We start from the raw sequence: 19,524 nt of genomic DNA, 5'->3' as shown, positions 1-19,524 counted from the left end.
AGCTAGAAACCCGAGTTCATTTGCACCCCTCTGCAGTTGGGGGTTGTGTGTGGATTCGCTCTGTTTCTTTTGTGAAGTCTAGTCCTCAGCCCATTAACCTCCTGGGGTCTCTGACTTCTTCTTAGGAGGGCACATCAAACAGAGGAAGGTGTTGGCCCCCCCTCAGAGGGTCCCCAAAGCCCCCTCCAGTGCCCCCCTGCTGGAGCCGTGTTCATGGAGACCCGGAGGCAGGAGCCGCCCCGAGCCCCTGGGACCTGCCACTCGCCACACTCTGGCCTCTCTGTCCCCCCAGGACAGACTGCCGCGGGGCCAGGCCGCAGAGAGAAGTGCCTCCCGCGCTCGCCCGCTTCAGTTGGAACGATACAGAGAACATGAGCATAGTCCCTGCGCAAGGGTGACATGCAGATTCGTGAAGCGTTCCGTGTTTTTAAGAGAGACCGAGAGACAGACGGATAGAGAGGGGGAAGAGCCTCTTAGCCCATCCTCCCAGGCTGGGGACTAGCCCTCTTGCCACCTCCACGCCCTCACTAAGTCCGGGGCGCAGGTGCTCCGTGACTCCGGCCTCCCCTCCCAGTCTGCAGGGACCCAGGGTGGCGGTCAGTCCCAGGAGGGCGCTCTGAGCGTCCCAGGTGGCATGTTTGGAAATAACCGTTCAGGACTCTGCCACCGGGGCTCCCGCGGCAGTGCACGGGGCCCGGATGGGCTGCGAGTGGAACAAAGCCCGCACAGCAGTGCCCAGCCCGGAGCTCGGCGTCCCGAAGGTCCTGACGTCCAGCCCCAGCCCCGCCACCACCGCTGTGTTTCCCAGCCGGTCCCCTCAGGCTGCGCACCTCCGTGCCCTTGCTGGGACAGTGCATCGCCTGGCCCTGCCGCCTTCAATGCGCCTGTGACCACACGCTTCTCCTGGGGACGGACCTCCGTTACGGCAGCCCCTGCCCGCCCCTTCCGTTTTCTTGTCCCCCTTGGGGGGGGGTGCGTGCCAGCCGGCCCGGTGGAGTTCGCAGGCCCACGGGGTGGTCCAGGAGTGGAGAGAGAAGGTGGATTTAGGCAGCGAGCCTGGAAAAGAGTTTATGAAATTTAATCAGATGCCTGATGCCTGAGGGGACACCTAAATTTAGTCAAATTATTATTAGTATTCATCCCATTTTTAAATTGCCTAGGGGAACGTCACCAGAAAAGTTAGAAAACCACCAGCCTGGGTGGTGACAATTCTGTTTCTGCAGAGCTAAGGGACGTGTCGGGGACCCCAGGGCGCTTGACAACCACAGACCTGCCGCCCGTGCGCCTACCCTGGGAGCCGCAGGGCCTGGGCGGGCCGGTGCCCACGGTGGGGTCAGGCAGGCCCTTGGGCTTCCTGGATTTGGCCGTAAGAAACCTGCAGGGGACCGCGTGTGGGCCTGGGCCTCGCCCACCGGTCAGCGAGTCCCCACCCATCCTGCTTCTTGTTCCTTAGCTACCTAGCTTGGCTGGGGCCTCTGCTGGCCCTGCAGCCAGGGAGGCCTTTCGGACAGGGGCTGTGGTGGAGGAGCACCGGGGTCCTTCCTGTTCCCGTGACCCCGTGGGAGGCGGGCATCAGCCTGCAGGGTGACAGTTCCTGGCTGATGCTGCCCTCCAGGTGTCTTTGCAGAAATGCCTCACAGGGGCAACGTGGTGCCTTTGGAGGGCACTAAACGCCCAACAGGGAGAGGACCGAGCCACTTCCTCCCAACGGCGCCTGGATGGCGGGGATCTCGCGGTCCTGCAGAACGGCTCACGCCCAGGTGTTCCGCCTCCTGCCCTCCCGCCCGTCCCCATCTCCCCTGAGCAGCCCGCTGTTGGTTTGGGTTGGGGTTGCCGCTTCATGTGACTGGTTGGAACCCTGAGTTAGGCCTGACCCTGGGGACCCCAAGTTCATAATCTCAGTTGGGTGTCGGGGGCAGGTGTGAACCCCCACGCGCGTGCCGCTCTGGCTTTGTCTGCCAGCTCGGAGAGGCCAGGGCAGCTCCTGGGGGCCTTGCCTCTGTCAGGGCCCTGCACTGGCGAGAACTGGGGTCACTCTGCATTTTCTCTGGGTCACGGACACCCCCAGGTTCACCCGTGATGGGCTGAGTGCGCAGAGCTAACGAGAGTGCCTTGGTTTGGAAATAGCCTTTCGTAGCCACGTGGAGTTCCTGCAAAATCCGGGTGTGTGCAGCTCAGCCTCCGTCCTTTTTTGGTTCAGAAAGCCCTCTCTGCTGGGGTCTGCTCGGGGAGGTCGCTCAAGGTCGCAGTCAGCGGGGGATGGCGCGGAGCAACGGGCCCTCAGCAGCCTGGTGCGGCAGCAGCGGGGCGCAGTCTCTAGGCTGCTGGTGCTATTAATTATTTTGCTTTATTTATTAGAGGTACCCAGTACCCCTTAGCCTCCAAGCACATCTGCAAACGCCTTCAGGGAGAAGGAAAAACAAATGATGGCTGCCATCAGAGTCTCCGGCCCGTAATGAACGGCGCCGGGTAATCACGTTACGGGGGAAGCCTGGGTAGCATCCGGGCGCAGCCGGGCCACCTGCTTAGCTCTCACACACGCCCGTGACGCACGAGGCTCAGAGACGCGTGAACGCAGCCGGGTCGGTGAGGTCAAACGGTTCTCGCTTTTACTTCGGAACCTGACAATGTCGTTCTCTTGGAGTCAGGAAAAAAACAAAACAAATAAAACCCAGAAGCCAAAGGGGGCTGCGTCCTCTCCTCCCGCCGGCGCGCGTTCTCGCCTGCCCAGCCCCCTCCCTGGCGCAGAGAAGCCGGGCTTGGGCTGGTTATGTTTTCCTGACTTGTGTTGGTCATAAACCTGAATAAGGTGCCTGCTCTTGTCCTCCCAGGATGTATGCCTTCCGTAATCAGCCCTGCGCGATCTCACGTGGCTCAGAAGGGCAGAGGGGGCGGGGGAGGTGACATTGGAGCACAGGCTGAGGGCTGGGGGTGGCTGGGGTCGGGAACAGCGGGTGACAGGCGTGTTAGAAGGCCCTGGGACTGACTCTCCAGGAGCCAAGGGCCACTGCCAGGTTGGCCTGCCACATCTGACATTTCATATAATAATGGCTTGGTGATGATGAGCTCCTTTAGCTTTACCTTGTCTGGGAAGCACTTCATCTGCACTTCCATTCTAAATGATGGCTTTGCTAGACAGAGTGATCTTGGTTGTAAGTCCTTGCTTTTCATCACATTGAATATTTCTTGCCAGTCCCTTCTTGCTTGCAAAGTGTCTTTTGAGAAATCAGCTGTTAGTCTTATAGGCACCCCTTTGTAGGTGACTCTCCGCCTCTCTCTTGCTGCCCCCAGGACTCTGTCTTTATCTTTCACCTTTGGCATCCCAGTCATGATGTGTCCTGGTGTGGTCCCCTCTGGGTCCAGCTCGTCTGGGACCCTCCGTACTTCCCAGACCTGTATGTCCATCTCCTTCACAAAATTTGGGAATTTTTCCTCATTTTTTTCAATTCTTGCTTCCTCATTCTGCACTGGGTGACTGCTTTTTTCTTCCTCATGTTCCAAATCACTGATTTGAACCCTGGCTTCCTTCCCTTCACCATTGGTTTTGTGTGGGTTTTCCTTCATTTCACTTAGCATAGCCTTCACTTCTTCTCTGATGCGTTTGCCGTACTCAAGCATATCTGTCAAGCCTGTGAGCATCTTTATCACCAGTGTTTTGAACTCTGCGTCTGTTAGGTTGGCTATCTCCTCGTCGCTTAGTTTTCCCACTGGAACCTTGATCCATTCCACCTTTCGGGCCATACCTCTCCGTCTCCTCATTCTGACAGGCTCCTGTGTGTGTTTGCCTCTGTGTCTTAGGTGGAGCTGTCACACCTGTTATGTTGTAAGGGGCGGAGCCTTAGGGACTCGTCAGTACAGGGCGACCTGTTTCACCACGTTGTGGCGCTGTGGGGGGGAGGGGTCTGAGAGGGAACAACACCGCCTGCCCAGCACTCGCCCCTTTTCCAGGCACCTCTCCCACTTCGTATGGGACTGCCGTCCCTCTAGCTGCTGCCCTGGCGGTTGTTCCCAGAGTGGATGGGTCTGCGGACCCTCTAGGACCGTGGGGCCCTTTAAACAAGTGGACTCTGCTGAGACCGGCAGTTTCTGCCTCCGCCCCAACCCCACTGGTCTGCACAGTCAGAAGCAATGAGGCTTGATTTTCCCTGGTTCTGGGATTGTGAGATTCGAGGTCTGGTGAGAAGCTGGGAACACTCCCCAGGTGTCCCTTCTGACTTTTTAAAACGTGTGACTGCGCTTTCTGCTGGCCACACCGTGTCCTCTCTGCCCCTCCTGCCTGTCTGGGTGAGTATTTCTTCTTTATGTGTTTGTTTGCTGGACTTACATGCGGTTTGATTTTCTGGAACTTCTGGTTGTCTCTAGTTTTGAGGTAGTTGTCTTCCTTCTTAGCTGTGGAGGGAGACGCAGCGTGTCTGTCTACCCTCCATCTTGGCCGGAAGTCTGGACTTGACTTTGTAGAGCGCTTTTAGGCTCACAGCAAAATGGAGCAGAAGGTGCAGAGGTTTCCCACGTGCCCGGCCCCCGCACCTGCACAGCCTCCCGCCGTCGCCGACCCGCCAGATGGTGCGTTTGTTACAATTACTGCACCCCGCTGACGCGGCACCACCACCCCGAGTCCACCCTGGGCTCACTCTGGTGTTGTACATCCTGTGGGTGTGGACCAGTGTACGGTGACGCGGATCCACCGTGTAGGGGTCACGCAGGGTGGTTTCACTGCCCTAAACACCCCCTGGGCTGCGCCTGCCCCCCTCAACTGCCCACAACCACCGATCTTCCCGTCCCCTCAGCTTCGCCACTTCCGGTGTCAGATGGTGGGACTCCTACCTTGCACGCCCTCTCAGACTGGCTCCTTTCCCTCCGAGCTGCCCGGTTAAGTTTCTCGTGCCTTTCCAGGCGTGACGGCTCCTCTCTTCGGAGTGCTAAACGGCATCCCGTCATCTGGGTGTGGCATGGCTGGTTTATCTGTCGCCTACGGAAGAGCATGTTGGTTGCTTTCAAGTTCTGGCAATTATGAGGGGCCACCAAAGGGGTACATTGCTTTCGTCCCCTCTCCTCAGTCCCTACCGCCACTCTGCATGCACCCAGCACCTGTCAAAGTCAGCATGCCTTCCCAGCACGCCATGTCCCGGTCACCCCGTGGGGCAGGCCACGGGTCCCAGAAACCAGATCCAGGACGGAGACTCACTCGGACAGACTCACGATCAGAAGACCCCTGCTCCACTTCTGGGGCCAGGCGGACCGGTCCCTGGCGGGGAAGGAGCCCCGGAGAGGCAGAGAGATGGAGAGAGGAAGCCACGACCCCCCGCACCTCCTTGCAGCAACCTGCCTCCAGGCAGAAGTCTGCTTTGCCCTCTCCGACTCCTCAGGGGGAATTATCCGCAGGAATTAATTGATGAATTAATTCAAGATGCTGTGCTTGGGCCGTGGCTGGTGTGGCTCAGTGGGCTGGGCATCGTCCCCCTCCACCCAAGGGGCCGCCAGTTCGGTTCCTGGTCAGGGCACAGGCCTGGGTTGTGGGCTGGGTCCCCAGTTGGGGGCGCGTGAGAGGCGACAGATCCATGTTTCTCTCCCTCTCTCTCTTCCTTCCCCTCTCGCTAAAAAATAAAATCTAAACAAAAAACAAAGACATTGTGCTTGGGACTTACCACTGGAGTTCTGTCAGCTTCCACAAAAGTCTCAGAACGAAGAAAAACAAGAGCAAATTGATAAGTTTGGTTATTTGAAAATGTTAAAATCTGGCCACACGTCTCTCTGACCTTGAGAACCATAACTCAGTCCGTTTGGAGGTGCCTTCGTCCCCCCAGGCTTTTTCTAAAAGCAGACGCCTCCTGTCTGTATCGGGCAACTGGTGCTGCGTAACGAAGACTTCAGCTCTTGCAGCTGAAAACAGCCACCCGTCCCAGGCACGAGTCTTACACGCCGCACGCTCTGGGCCCTGCCTGGGCCGGGGCCGGGGATGCGGAAGCCACCGAGAGACTGCCCTGACACTGCGGCAGCCGGTCTTGAGGGGGACACACGCCGTCCTAGACGACCCAGGCGACCACATGGAACCGAGGCTGCCCTCAGCTTTGCTCGAGGACGAACCCGTGGAACCCCGACCGCAGGGCCCAAGCACAGCATCTTGAATTAATTCATCAATCAATTAATTCATGCAGATAATTCCCCCTGAGGAGTCGGAGAGGGCAAAGCAGACTTCTGCCTGGAGGCAGGTTGCTGCAGGGAGGTGCGGGGGGTCGTGGCTTCCTCTCTCCATCTCTCTGCCTCTCCGGGGCTCCTTCCCCGCCAGGGACCGGTCCTCCCGGTCCCAGAAGCAGAGCAGAAGGTTTCTGCCCAGGACTGTCCGAGTGAGTCTCCGTCCTGGATCTGGTTTCTGGGACCCGTGGCCTGCCCCACAGGTGACCGGGACACGCGTGCTGGGAAGACATGCGGTTTTGGAGGGCAGAGCTGGGTGTGTGTGGAGTGGTGGGGGGTGGGGTGGGGAGAGAGGCAGGAAATAATGCCACCCTGTGAGGGCCACAGTCCAGCTGGGTCTGGAGGCGAGCCCTGGGCGGGCCGGCCTGCCGGCAGGGAACTCCAGCAAGCAGGGCTGTCCCGGCCACAGGGCCTCGGCCTCGCTGTGCAGTAAGCAGACTGACACCCTGATGGGGGGTTGTCTCCAGATCTGCAACCTGCCTCGTTTTACAAACTGGGACCTTGTCGCACAGCCGGTCAGGGTCCCCGCGGAAGGCGGGCACATCCCTCAGCCTTTCTGGGTCCCAGTTTGCCCTGGAGGCCCTGTGGTTCAGCTTTATCTGCCAGCCTCCCCGCCCGGCTCTCTGTGTTCACCTGAGTCCATTTCCTCGGACAGCCCTGGTGCCCGGAAACACGGAGGATGCGGCTGAGCCCGCGCGGGGCGGCGGGCAGGGGAGAGAAGCCGCTGTTCCAGAAGCTGTTAGGACCCCAGACAGGCGCCTCTGTCTTTAGGGACGCCCCCAACAACCAGAGTAGCTGCATTCAGAGACCGAGACGTGCCTGAGACCAGTCACCTCCAACGCGGTGCCCCGGGCTGAGGCAGGGAAGCGGGGCACAGTGACAGTAGCCGTGTCCTGTCAGATGCTGGGCCGCGGGCCCCAGCCGAGGCCTGCCTTCACTCCGATGCAGGTCCTCAAATCCCAGGAGACTGCATTTAACCCGCGGTGTGGCGAATCCATGGGATAAAGCGTGTTACAGCTGGGCTTCTAAACAAACTCGTGAATTTTTTATTAAAGCAGAATAAATGGGGTCGTGCTGCTGAACTTCAAACTCTGAAGCCATCAAATATGCTCGTGAGGACATGGTCACCAAGCTTGGGGTCAAGTCCCAGCTCTACCACCTGCCAGCTGTGTGGCCTTGGGGAAGTCACTCGCCCTTTCTGGCCCGCAGTTCCTCTTCTCTGTGAGGCGGGCGCTAACACTGCTCCGTCCCTGGGGTTATCCCGAGGGTGACAACAGCACGTGAGGCGTGGCTAACCCAGCGCCAGGCCCATACTGTTTAGTAAATGTTTCTATTAGTATGAATAGTATTAGTAACCCAAGTGTTTTCTAACTGCACCAGTACTTTTTCAAGAAAATGGTGAGCCAATCTGAACCCTAACAGAAGCCCCCTGCTGTCTGCAACGGTCGGGGAATAGCCCCTAGGACCTGGGGACCCAGCACTGGCCACCCCATCGCCCTTCATTCTACACAAAGTCCTGTTACCATCCTCACTTGGCGAATGAGAAAAAGGCTCAGAGAGGCTTGGTAACTTGCCCAAGGTCACACAGCAACGACATAGCAGCATGACCTCATCTGTTGTTTTGAAGTGGAACGGATTTGAGCACATGGCAATGTCACTGGGTGTGACCTCTAAGGCATTCACTCATTCATTCATTCATTCATTCACGGTGTCTGGAGATCCTGCTACTTGTGTGTGTGTCTGGCTGTGTCTGCGGGCGCCTGAGCCTGGCGAGTGTGTTTTCATGGTTCCCCAATGCCCTCCCTGTCCTTCCCCCTGGGCTGCGGGGACAGAGAGGCATGTGGCCATCACACTACCTGCTCCCCCAGCTCCCCCTCCAGTGTGGACGCCCACCTGCAGTTCCCGGATGGCAACGGCCTCCTGCAGGCACCGCGCTGGGACGAGCCGCAGAGGGCGCGTGCCCTGGAGCAGATCTGTGGCGTGTTCCGCGTGGACCTGGGACACATGCGCTCCCTGCGCCTTTTCTTCAGGTGAGAGCCGGCTCCCCGCGGCAGGTGAGCCGGTGGTTGCTCGGGGCCAGGGCCCTGGCATCACTGATATTGGCAGCAGTGGGACCCCAGACTCGTTCGTCCGCCTTCAGGGTGGCGGGGCCCGCTGTTGCTTGGGACTCTGGCTTGAGGGGTGGGGGGACACGCCGAACTGGTAGCTGCAGCTGCTCCCTGCCACCCACTGAGCGGCTAGGGGCTTTCCGGAAGGATGTGCCCTTTTGTCTGTGATGGGCGGACCATCCCTAGGACTGTCCTGCCCAGTAGCCACATCTAATCCCTCTTGAGAGGCTTAGTGACCCAGCCACCAGATGGCACTAACCAAAGAAGCAGACGTGTTCCCGGAGAGGGTTGACAGACCCAGAGCCACATTCCAGCCTCTTAGGGAAGGCTGCCAAGGCCCGGCTGATGGCCCTCGTGGGTGGGTGGTGACTTCCCAGGAGGGTCCCCCAGAGTGCCACCCATGCCTGCTGGAGGGGCAGCCCCTGGGAGAGGTTGTCTGGCTGCTGCCCACCTGGATTCAAAACCCAATTCCACTGATGGCATCTTCTCCCCCTGCCCGGAAAGAAGCCGCACAGAAGGCCTCTCTGGCCGGTCTCCTGGGGAGTAAACAGGGGCGGCCCTTTGGCCCTTCCTCAGCAAAGGGGGTGCTGGCTGCTGCTGGGAGGTGACTCTGTACCCCTCTTGGGCCCACAGCCAGATCCCACAGGGACTTCCTGTCTCCTGCCTCCGAGGTCAGTGACAGTGGCCTCTGATTATACTGGGAAACCAAACCCTGTGTTTACACATCCGTCCCTTTACCTCCCCCTCCCACGGCCGCTCAGCGACGAGGCCTGCACCAGCGGCCAGCTGGTCGTCGCCAGCCGGGAGAGTCAGTACAAGGTGTTCCACTTCCACCACGGGGGCCTGGACAAGCTGGCGGATGTGTTTCAGCAGTGGAAGTACTGCGCCGAGACCCACCTCAAGGACCAGGTAGCGCAGGGGAGGCCCCAGGGAGATGCCGGGCAGCCGAGGCGCTGTGGCCTCCGTCAGGGCCCACGATGATCCACACACACCTCTCCTCCCACCCGGGGCCTCGTGGGCCGTGACCGCGGTGGCTGCGGCTGAGCGGGCAGCAACTCCGCGTTTGAAACAGGCGTCCGGGGCTTCTTGTAAAGTCAGTGCTCCGCACGTGAAGGGTCGTGTTTTGACAAGGCCTCCTGCCATATTTTGCTCCATCTCCCTCCAAATGTAATAAGCGCTCTTTAGTTATCTGTTTAAGAGATGGTGCGTCTGTATGTGCTTATTAGAAATGGGGCCGACTTGAAACCCCCTCCTGCCCACCGAGCCTCCTGCCGGCCTCCCCGACTCCAGGAGCCGGGCTTTCCCCCCTGCCTTGGACAACCTTTGATTTCTGAATTAAATGTCAGCTGTAGTTGTGCCCTGGATTCGTGACTGCCCATGGAGACAGCGTGACAGGCAGGCCCGGCTCGCTGAACAGCGATCCCTTTGTATGTGGCCAATCACATGTAATTTATTGCAGGCCCTTCCGGCAGAGACAGAGGGAAGTTGGGCCCAACGAGGCATTAATTCCATTTTGTGGCTGAGGGTCGCAGGGAGAGTGGGGGTGGGGAGGGCAGGCTGCTGGTGGGAGCAAGCCAGGGAGCCAGGCGGGGGCGGGGAAGCCACGTGAAGATGAAGGTATTTTCATTTTAATTGCGTTTGATTACAGTCGCCACTTAGGGGGTCTGAATGCAGGGGAGAGGCGCCCCCTCCCTCCAGGAGAGAGGGAGGGGCTTTCCCATCCCTTCAAGATCACTGCGGGCCTGGCGGCCCCCCAGCCCCCGGGGGTGGCACACTTATCTCTCCACGGTCCCCTGTGCGGCAGGGCGCCGACGAGAAGACCTGCATGAAGTTCTCCATCCGGCGCCCCAAACTGCCCTCCTCCGAGACGCACCCCGAGGAGAGCCTGTACCGGAGGCTGGACGTCTCGGCCTGGCTGCGGCACCTGAACGAGCTGGGCCAGGTGGAGGAGGAGTACAAGCTGCGCAAGGTGAGGCCGCCTGCGGGCAGCGCGGGGCCGGGGGCGGGGGGCCCCCTCCGTGGGGCGGGGCCCCCGGGGCGGGAGTCGGTCCCCTCCTGTGCGGAGCGGGGCTAGCACGCGCGCTGGAGCCAGAGCCCTGTCCCTGGGACTCGGGGGTCCCTCCTCCGCCGGCCTGGAAGAGCGCGCGGTGAAACGCAGCTCGTCCACACCCGCAGATTAGGCCGCCACGTGGGCAGCCCCGGCGGTGGCGGGGAGACACTGACATTGAGACGAGCCTGGCTGCGTCCGGTGTGGGAACGCAGGGCCCGCGCCTTCCCCGTCCACACAAGTGGCCTCGGTTGTCAGAAGGCGCGGCCCGGCCACGAAGGCACAGCGCCCGGGGATCTGGGGGCGCTCCAGCCGGCTCCGCGTGCGCCCTCCCCAGCTGCTGCCGCTTCCTCCAGGCCATTTTCTTCGGCGGCATCGATGTGTCCATCCGGGGGGAGGTCTGGCCCTTCCTGCTGCGTTATTACAGCCACGAGTCCACCTCGGAGGAGAGGGAGGCGCTGCGGGCGCAGAAGCGGAAGGAGTACGCCGACATCCAGCAGAAGAGGTAGCGGCCCGCGCGGGGAAGGGCGCCTGCAGGGGCTATGGGAGTGCGTTCAGCATTGACGCGTTCGGAGGCCCCGCGTCTCTTTCGAGAATGGTCTCCGGGCCCAGCAGTGCGGTCGTTATCACAGGCGCCCTTTAGCTCACATATCCAAGTGGGGGAGGGGCGGGGGGCTCTGGGGCGCCCCAGGAGCCAGGCTGGCTGAGGCCTGTCTGGGCCTGGATGGTCCCTGGGCTGCAGTCAGCTCTCCTCCCATGAGGCCGAGTTCATGCTGGTAAGGCCTTGGGGACTCACCTGCAAGTCAGTGGGGAGATGGAGGGTCCCCAGGTCCCATCCAGGGTCCAGGGAGTGCACAGGCCAGTCACGGACCCCTGCCCTGCGCCAGGCTCTCCATGACCCCTGAGGAGCACAGGGCCTTCTGGCGTGATGTGCAGTTCACTGTGGATAAGGACGTGGTCCGGACTGACCGGAGCAACCAGTTCTTCCGAGGCGAAGGCAACCCCAACGTGGAGAGCATGAGGTACCCGCCTGACCCCTCCGACCTCAGGTGACCCTCTGGGCCGTGGACAAGGGGGGCATGGGTTCATGCATAACCCCGGAAGCAGAGAATTATTAACTACTTTGGCCAACTTCACTCCACCTCTGTGGTCATCACGTCCCAGGGAAGCCGTCGGTCTCTCCCAAGGGTGCCAGCAAAGCCACCATCCCCTGGGCATCCAGCCAGGCCTTGCTTGGCTCATGCATGTCTCCCCGAGTGTCTACCAGTGGGTGGTACTCTGGGTGATGAAGCCACACTGAGCCCAGGGCTGACATCTTTGACGTTCTGCTGCTGCCTGGCAAGTCATTGCACAAAGTCAGCAGCCCATAAAAATGTCCCTGCCCACCCGCCTTTGTCACAGGCAGTCGACCACTGAGAAAAGCAGACTCACGTGAGGCCTGGTGAGCCGCTGATTGCAGGCCGTTACCTTCCCCAAGGCTCAGGGACGGTCCCCAAGCTGCCTGCCTTCCCCTGGGATGGAGGCGAAGGACAGGGGTCCGGGCAGCCTGGGCGGCATGCTGCTGTTAGGGCGACAGGGTGGGTCGTGGCCACCCTCGCTGACCTGCCCGCTCTCTGGGCCGCGTCACCAGGAGGATCCTGCTGAACTACGCCGTGTACAACCCGGCCATCGGCTACTCCCAGGGCATGTCAGACCTGGTGGCCCCCATCCTGGCCGAGGTCCTGGACGAATCAGACACCTTCTGGTGCTTCGTGGGTCTGATGCAGAACACCATCTTCGTCAGCTCTCCTCGGGACGAGGACATGGAGAAGCAGCTGGTGAGGCCTGGGGGCGTGCGTGGCTGCGTGGGCCAACAGGAAAGCCGGGATGGGCGTTGCTGATGGGGTACGGGGGCTTCACCAGGGCCTCTGGGGGACGGCCGTGTGCTGCTCCCGGTCCCAGGATGCCTGCCTTCACCTCCACCCCACAACCCCTGCAGGCTCAGAGGCTGGGCGGTGCGGGGCCCTCCCTGGGGGCTGTCACCTCCTGCACGTAGCACCCCAGCCCAGGCTCCCCAGCAGGGTGAGCAGGGAGGGACCCCCCACCCTGGCCTGAGCTCCGTGACACAGGTCCTGAGGTGCATCTGCGCTGCCCCCTGCCAGGGTCCAACACAGCCAGGCTCCTGAGTGGGAACGGGGAGGGGAGGGGCTCCTGAGGTCACCCTGAGGCCCACCGAGCAGTGGCCACACCCCCAAGGGCATCAGGCCTTCCCTGCAGAGCCCAGGCAGCACCGAATGTTAGGGGGCCAGGCAAAGCTGGAAGAGGCGCCGGGGGGTTCCAAGTACCTGCCAGCTGCTGGGCACTGGGATGTGGTCTCGCCTCCCCGGTCCTGGGGAGAGTTGACAGGGAGGGAGGATGCTGGGGGCCAGAGGGGCTAGGGAGGGGCCCGGGGAGACAGATGGGAAGTGAGGCAGGTGGAGCAGATCCACTCATGGGCCCTGGACGCTGCCAGGGCCTGGCTGACCGGCGTGTTCTGGGCTGTGACCCTGCGGGCGCGGTCATGACAGGCCACACGTGTCATGGACAGTGAGGGTCTGAACACCAGGGCAAGGGGCTTGTCCTTTAGAGTCCCCATAAGGGGCTGCTGAATTCTGCGGACAGGAGAACACAGCAGAGGATTTGAGGAAAGGCAGCCGGGAGCAGGGAGGCGTAGATGGGACGGTGAGGGGTACCTGGGCGGGGGTAGGGGTGTCCATGAGGGTGGGATCAGCCACAGATGGAGAAAGTGGCTGGTGGGGATGGACCCGCAGAATCAGTCCTTGCAGGCCCTGTGCCTGCCTCACGCGGGAACAAAGGGTTGCTTGTGTGGAAAGGGCCAGTGGGTCACAGAGCCCCCGCCCCCAAATCCTGCAGCTGTGACCCCGAGAGCGTGTGATCCCAGCCGAGCCGGCTTTCCTCTCTGCATCCGGGCGATGTCAGGGTCCCGGGTACCCGGGGAGGCAATTACCGGGCCTGACGCTCTCGCCAGGACGTGGCCCTGTGACGCGTTAGCCGCTGGAGATTGATTTTCCAGTGGCGCTGGCCGGCGAAGTCAGCAGCCCAGCCAGGCGCTGCCACAACTGCTGCGGTCTTGTTCCACGTCACTGGGCGACCTTCAGGGCAGGAATCGAGCGTGCTGGGGTCCCAGCCGCCGCCGCCCTCCTCCGTGTCCGCTCCAGAAAACAACAGGCCTTCAGGATCAGGGCTCACAGGAAGGCCGGGGTGTCAGACACAGACCCCTCAGGGCGGCTGAGGCCTGGGGAGTCTTCCCAGCACAGAGCGTGTGTGGGGCTCCCGTCCACGGCAGCGCACTGGCCTCTGCCTGCCCTGGGCCACCGCGTGGCCCCCGGAACAGTCTCCCGTCTGGGCTAAACTGGCAGAGACAGGTGTGGGTCAGGCCGGCAGTGGGATGAAACACGCAGGCGCAGACAGCAGGACGGCGTGGCCTCCGTGGGGCCGGTGGGGGGTGGTCCAGGGGCGGGCGGCCCGAGGACGGGCCCCGGGGGAGCGGCGCGGGCCGGGGCTAGCGGGCCCTGCCTCTCCTCAGCTGTACCTGCGGGAGCTGCTGCGGCTCATGCACCCGCGCTTCCACCTGCACCTGGTCTCGCTGGGCGAGGACGGCCTGCAGATGCTCTTCTGCCACCGCTGGCTGCTGCTCTGCTTCAAGCGGGAGTTCCCCGAGGCCGAGGCGCTGCGGATCTGGGAGGCCTGCTGGGCCCACTACCAGGTGCGCCGGGGCGGGGCGCCGAGGGGAGGGCCGGGCACCCCCCCTTTGCCCGCCTCCCAGGGGGGCGGGGTGCCCGTGTAACCGTGCCCTTCCTCGGAGTCCCCCTCCTCGGAAACCCCGGAGCCCCACCAGCCCCAGGGCAGCCCCTCGCACTGCCACCACCTCCCAGCCCACCACGCTGGCTGCAGACCTGCCACTCGCCTCCCAAGGAACTGAAATCAATGCAAATTGCCTGCTGCCTGCCCTCATTACCACCTTCTGGGGCTGCGCTCAATTCTGTCACAACCAATCAGCGTGAAAGACATTTCCGGGGCCAGGCAGGCCCACCCCTGCAGCCCAGGATGGTCGGTGCCCACCCACGTTCTGTTCTTCTCTCCAGACAGCTCAGAGAAAAGGCTGAGATCCTGCTTCCCTGCCAGGGAGCCTGGGGCCAGCCCCGCCCCCCGGCCAGCCCTGCCCCCCTGTCCCCTCCCAGTCACACCGATTTACACCTGCGGTCCCTGCTGTTCAGTGTCTACTTGGCAGACCTCCCCGGGAGCCCCGTGCTGGCCCTGTCACGTGGCTTTCACGCCCAAATGAGCGGCAAGCTGACGATGCTAAAGGATAGGCCAGTCTCTTTGAATCTGTCAGCCTTAAAAAAAAAAAAAAGCAGGTTTGAGGCATCGGGAGGTGACCAGATCACTTCCTGTGAGACCTGTCCCCACGGTGACAGCCCTTGCAGCTTTGATGGCAGCAACTGCACAGGACAGGCGGGAGACACACCCCCACCCCGGGACAGTTTGTCTGGTCCTCTGCTTGGCGAGGCCTCACGGCTTGTTCAGGCTGAAGTTACCAGTAAACTCTGAGCCCTGAGCTTCACCCGAGAGGCGGGGCCTTTTCTCACTGCGGCTTGGTGAAAGTTCGGGGGGGTGGGGGGCGCTGGTTCACCTCTCTGGGCTTGAGGTCCACGAATGACGTTCACATCCTTTTCAGCCCTCAGGCAGAGTGTAGCCACATTTGCCTTCTCTTCTTGATCAAATTAGGAGGTGGGGGGTTGGTGGTAGTCGGGGTACACTGATCCATCAGGAGCGAGCACTGGGTTGGGGGGTCGCTGTCAGGTGGTGCCTTCACTTTGGATGTGACCCCAGAGTGAGGAAGGCTCTGTTCTGCGCGTTTGCCGCTAGCGTGCCAGTGGCGGCCAGGCAGCGCTGGGCTGTGTCCTGGGACCTGAAATCAGTCCCGTCCCACCGTCCGTCCGGGCTTGGGACATCTCTGCACCCCGCCACCCTCTCTGAGAGGAGCTGGACACCCACTGTCCTGGAGCCCCTCTGTCTTCCCACGCCGGCGCGGGTCCCAACAGCCGCGGAAGGGTGGCTCTGAGCCCAAACAGGCGCTTCCTGAGCAGTTCCGGGGAAGGGGCCGGCAGCCCGGGCCTGGCCGCGGGGGTGTCCTGCCCGGGGCACATGGGGTGTGGGCGTCTGCTGCCGGAACCACTGCCCGCGCCATGGGTCCACCCGGCCTGGTTTGTCTGACTGGGTGGTCGACCTCAGGAGACTGAGCACCCGCTTCCCGGCGCCCCTGGCCCTTCCTCTGCTCCCGGAAACTCGTCTGAATCAAAGTCCACAGGCCCTCGGAGCATCCGGACAGGAGAGCGAGCAGGATGCCGGAGGTCAACACCAAGTGCCGGCTTCCTGCTGTGGGCTGGGCGTTGCCTCCCGGGGGGCCATCGGGGGTCTTTCTTAGGGTCTTCTTTCCACTTTCTCTGCCACAAACCTGAGCCATCTCTGGGTCCGAGTTGGAACCTCGGGGGGCTGTTGGGTGGCGGCTGCGGGAAGCCCTGTCTCGCTGGTGCGCCCCACCCGCCCGGGAGTGTGTGCTGACCCTTCTGCACCCACTGCGTCTGAAGACTTTTACCAGCAAGCTTTAGAACGAGCGCAGGCCCGCCGTCAGGCAAAGGGTGCTCTTCGCCCCCCAGACAGAGAGCACCCGAGGGCTCCCTCAAAGAGGCCAGGGCCCGTGCCATCCCCTTGGGTGTCACAGCAGCCTGTGGGTACTGACACCGGCCCTTGCAGGGTGGGGACTGAGGACGACAGAGGGCGGGCCACGGGACCGCCCAGACAGCCTCGCCTGCACCTCTGCCTCAGCCTCCCCCTGCGGCAGGGCCCGGGGCAGGGGCAAGGGCCTGGTCTGAGCCCCACTCTCCACCCCCCCAGACGGATTACTTCCACCTCTTCATCTGCGTGGCCATCGTGGCCATCTACGGGGATGACGTCATCGAGCAGCAGCTGGCCACCGACCAGATGCTCCTGCACTTTGGGAACTTGGCGATGCACATGAACGGGGAGCTGGTACTCAAGAAGGTGAGCGACGGGCCCCGCCCCCACACGCATAGCCCCGCCTCCCCGCAGGCCCCACCCCCACTGGTGATGCTGGGAGCTCCATCGCCCATGTGGCCATGCCCCAAGAGCCCCCTCACCTGGGACTGAACAAGTGACCAGGGTTGTTAGGTTCCCCCCTTAGGGCACCTCACTCACAGCCCAGAGCCAGGAAGACAGAAGCAGGCTGGCCACTCACAAGGGTTAGCGGAATGCAGCGGGCTGTGGGCTGGGCCCCGCCCCCACCTCCCACTCCTGCTCCTTCAAGCCCACTCGAGGTCTGCCTCTAGGGGGGCAGTGAGGAGGGGCCGGGCCGGCCTGCAGGTGGGTCAGAAGAGGGCTCGAGTGGTGGAAACAGGCCCCACCGGGCTGGCAGGTGGGGCGGCGGGCAGGACAGAGCGCCAGAGAATGGTGGGGGCCCTAGGAAACGGGCGGGTGAGGGCGGGGAGCCTTCCTGGTCCGGCGCTGAGGACCCTGTGGGTCCTGTCACTGCAGTGGGACCGAGGGTCCCTCCTTCAGGCGTTGAAGGCGACGCTGCTGGCAGGGCCCTCAGCCCGGCCTGCCTCGCTGCCTGCAGGTGTAGCCTTCGCGGCGCGTGCTCGTGGGCCACCGGCGCCCCCCCTGCGCCCCCTCACCGCCCGTCCTCTCTCTCTGCAGGCGAGGAGCTTGCTCTATCAGTTCCGCCTCCTGCCCCGGGTCCCCTGCAGTCTGCACGACCTGTGTAGGCTGTGCGGGACCGGCATGTGGGACAGCGGCTACATGCCGGCGGTGGAGTGCACGGGCCACCACCCGGGGTCCGAGAGCTGTCCCTACGGGGGCACGGTGGAGAGAACCCCGCCCAAGCCTCCCCGAGAATGCAGGAAGGGCCCAAAGACGCCTCGGGAAGGCTTTGGCTTCCGCAGATAGGTGAGGGGACCCCGCCGGCGGCCCCAGCACGTGGGAGGGGGTGGGGATGGGACAGGGGTGGTCGAAATGTGAGGAAAAAATGCCTTTGGGCGCCACGAGGGGAACATTTTCATATTAACCACGAAAGCAGAGTCCGGACGTGAGAGAAGGGAGCCCCGCCAGGCTCCCAGAGGGAAGTCAGCGCCTGAGAACCGGCCCTCCGCGCCCGGAGGTGCAGGCAGGCTGGCTCATCGCGGGGCCTTCCTCGGCGCGTCCCGCCAAGGCCCAGGGTGGCCTCCAGCTTTGTCTGCAAACGCAGGGCATCGCCGGGCAGTGGGGACAGGAAAGGATGGTCCAGTTCACCCACCAGCGCCCGGGAAGCGGGACGGGAGGCGGTCCCCTCAGGCGCAGAGCCGTCTTTGCAAGCTGGACACACCTCTCCGTCAGGCCCGTTCTCCCAGCGAGCCAACCGCGTCTCCCAGCGTCTCCAGCCGCAGCCGCAGCCCCGGTGGGAAGACATTTGCCCCCAAAAGAGAAAGTGCCCCACTGATCTCAGGATAGACAGGTGGGATCCATGGGGGGCTGGAGAAGCTGGAGGCTCCCACACTGTCCATTCGACACTGTACCCCCTGGTTTGTGAAGAAAACCACCTGCCGGGAGCCTGGGCCATGGGGCGTTGGACCCGGGCCGGCTGCCTCCCGGAGCTGAGAAATTTCCACGGAGGTCCTTGACGTTAACATCAGCCTCACCAGGGCAGGGGTGGGGGCTGGGTGGGCAAGGGGTGTGTGTGTGTATGTGGGTGTGTATGTGTGTGCAAGACCCTCTGGGGAGAGTCACGCGGTCTGGGGGACATGGCAGGATAGTCACGGACCATCTAGTGCAAAGGCACTTGAAGGCAGCAGGGTGGTTGGATGCAAGAGTGAGCACAGGACAGGAGCCAGCGCTCTGGGCCCCTCTGCTCCTGGATAGGAGGCAGGTCCTCCCACTTCCCCCGTGAGACGTGAAGTGGGCAGACCAGGGCAGGCAGGGCCCCGCCCCAGCCGCCTGCACAGAAAGCCACCTCTTGGACTGGTGGGAGCGAGGATGCCTGAACCCCCCAGCACACTCCTCTGGGGAGCAGACTCTGTGAAGGGCTGGGGGTCACGGGGACACAGGCCTGGCTGAGAGCCGCTTCCTACGCAGCATGGCCACAGGACGGAGGACGTCAGCAGCCCCTCAGAGCCCCCCTGCAGTCTGAGCCCTGATGCCTGCAGGCGAAGTGACTGAGACTGGCACTTCCAAGCTCCAGGTCCCCGTGTCCAAGAGCCTTTCGGGGAGGCCATCCTGGAGCCCCAGCTGTGCCCAAATCTTGGGGTGCTGACCATGATGGTCCAGGGCAGGGGTCCCAGCTGAGTGGGGGTGGACTTCTCATCCCCTTTGCTTCTGGGAGAAGAGGATGGCTTCTCTGTGTGGGCTCCTGGTGCCTATGGAGCTGGGTCAAGTTAACCAGGCCCTACACGGACCCTCCTCTAGAAACCAGGGCCCGTGAACAGGCGTATGGGCTCCCCGTTGCCATAGTGATGCTGCAAACAGCCCTGAAACGTGGTGGCCTCACCCCATGCCCACTTGTGTCCCATGTGCCTCTGGGGCCAGCGGCTTAGGCCGCGCAGTTCGGGGCTGGGTGGGGCTTGCTCCCATGTCTGGGGCCAACCTGCTGTGAGGCCCCAGAGGGGCGCCCACCTGGGCAGAGGTCAGACCTGGCTCTGCTCCGTGTCTGCATCTCTCCTGCCGGCTAGCCGTGGCCAAGCCAAAGACACACTATCAGGAACGCTCAGCCGCCTTTCCCACACCTGCTGACATCCCATTGGCCAAAGCAAGTCACAAGGAGTGGCCATGGGCCGTCTGTCTCCACAGGGAGAGAGGCCACGTGGTGCCTGGGCAGGGCTGGGAGTTTGGGGCGGGCAGTGGGGACAGCCTCGCCACCACCAGGAGGTCTGGGTCCGAGTAACGTGCTTTGGAACACGCCTTCTGCAGCGGGGGCGTGACGTCCCCTGGAGAGGCAGAGGGTGCCCAAGATGGGAAGAGCCCTGCCCACCCCCCCAGGCTGTAGCAGAGAGTCAGGCATTGTTCTGCAATACCTTGTGCCTTTGGGCTGCTGGGAGTGGGGGGATTGTGCAGGGATCCCCTCGTTTGGAGAGTCCTAATGCAAAGCAT

The 19,524-nt window shown here is 62.5% G+C and overlaps 1 protein-coding gene, 1 long non-coding RNA gene and 1 other non-coding gene across 6 annotated transcripts in view; 2 read left to right on the top strand and 1 right to left on the bottom strand.

Moving 5' to 3' along the window:
• TBC1D16 (TBC1 domain family member 16) overlaps positions 1 to 18,047 on the top strand; it is a 50,454-nt gene extending 32,407 nt beyond the window's left edge. Inside the window, exons 4-13 of one of the 4 annotated variants that reach the window (XM_090290790.1) lie at positions 8,061 to 8,222; positions 9,062 to 9,209; positions 10,105 to 10,269; positions 10,476 to 10,852; positions 11,235 to 11,369; positions 11,978 to 12,164; positions 13,913 to 14,092; positions 16,285 to 16,431; positions 17,104 to 17,352; positions 17,483 to 18,047. In XM_090290790.1, the coding sequence (XP_090146916.1) occupies positions 8,061 to 8,222; positions 9,062 to 9,209; positions 10,105 to 10,269; positions 10,476 to 10,852; positions 11,235 to 11,369; positions 11,978 to 12,164; positions 13,913 to 14,092; positions 16,285 to 16,431; positions 17,104 to 17,352 (1,750 nt within the window). In that variant the 3' untranslated portion in view covers positions 17,483 to 18,047. Of the gene's footprint in view, positions 1 to 8,060; positions 8,223 to 9,061; positions 9,210 to 10,104; positions 10,270 to 10,475; positions 10,853 to 11,234; positions 11,370 to 11,977; positions 12,165 to 13,912; positions 14,093 to 16,284; positions 16,432 to 17,103 lie in introns of all 4 variants that reach the window. The other 3 variants (XM_090290792.1, XM_090290789.1, XM_090290791.1) reach the window with 3 other exon arrangements.
• LOC149999046 (U6 spliceosomal RNA) lies at positions 325 to 429 on the top strand. Its single transcript, XR_016507394.1, has one exon. It is a non-coding gene; the product is annotated as a U6 spliceosomal RNA (small nuclear RNA).
• Positions 12,222 to 14,456, bottom strand: LOC149999045 (uncharacterized). The gene is made up of 3 exons (XR_016513942.1): positions 13,919 to 14,456; positions 13,334 to 13,538; positions 12,222 to 12,977 (listed from the first exon to the last, which is right to left on the bottom strand). It is a non-coding gene; the product is annotated as an uncharacterized LOC149999045 (long non-coding RNA).
• Positions 18,048 to 19,524: the final 1,477 nt, after the last annotated feature.

Source organism: Furipterus horrens, unplaced genomic scaffold (genome assembly GCF_987537825.1).
Source record: "Furipterus horrens unplaced genomic scaffold, mFurHor1.1.pri manual_scaffold_11, whole genome shotgun sequence".
NCBI lineage: Eukaryota > Metazoa > Chordata > Mammalia > Chiroptera > Furipteridae > Furipterus > Furipterus horrens.
This window is presented reverse-complemented; position numbering and strand designations above follow the sequence as displayed.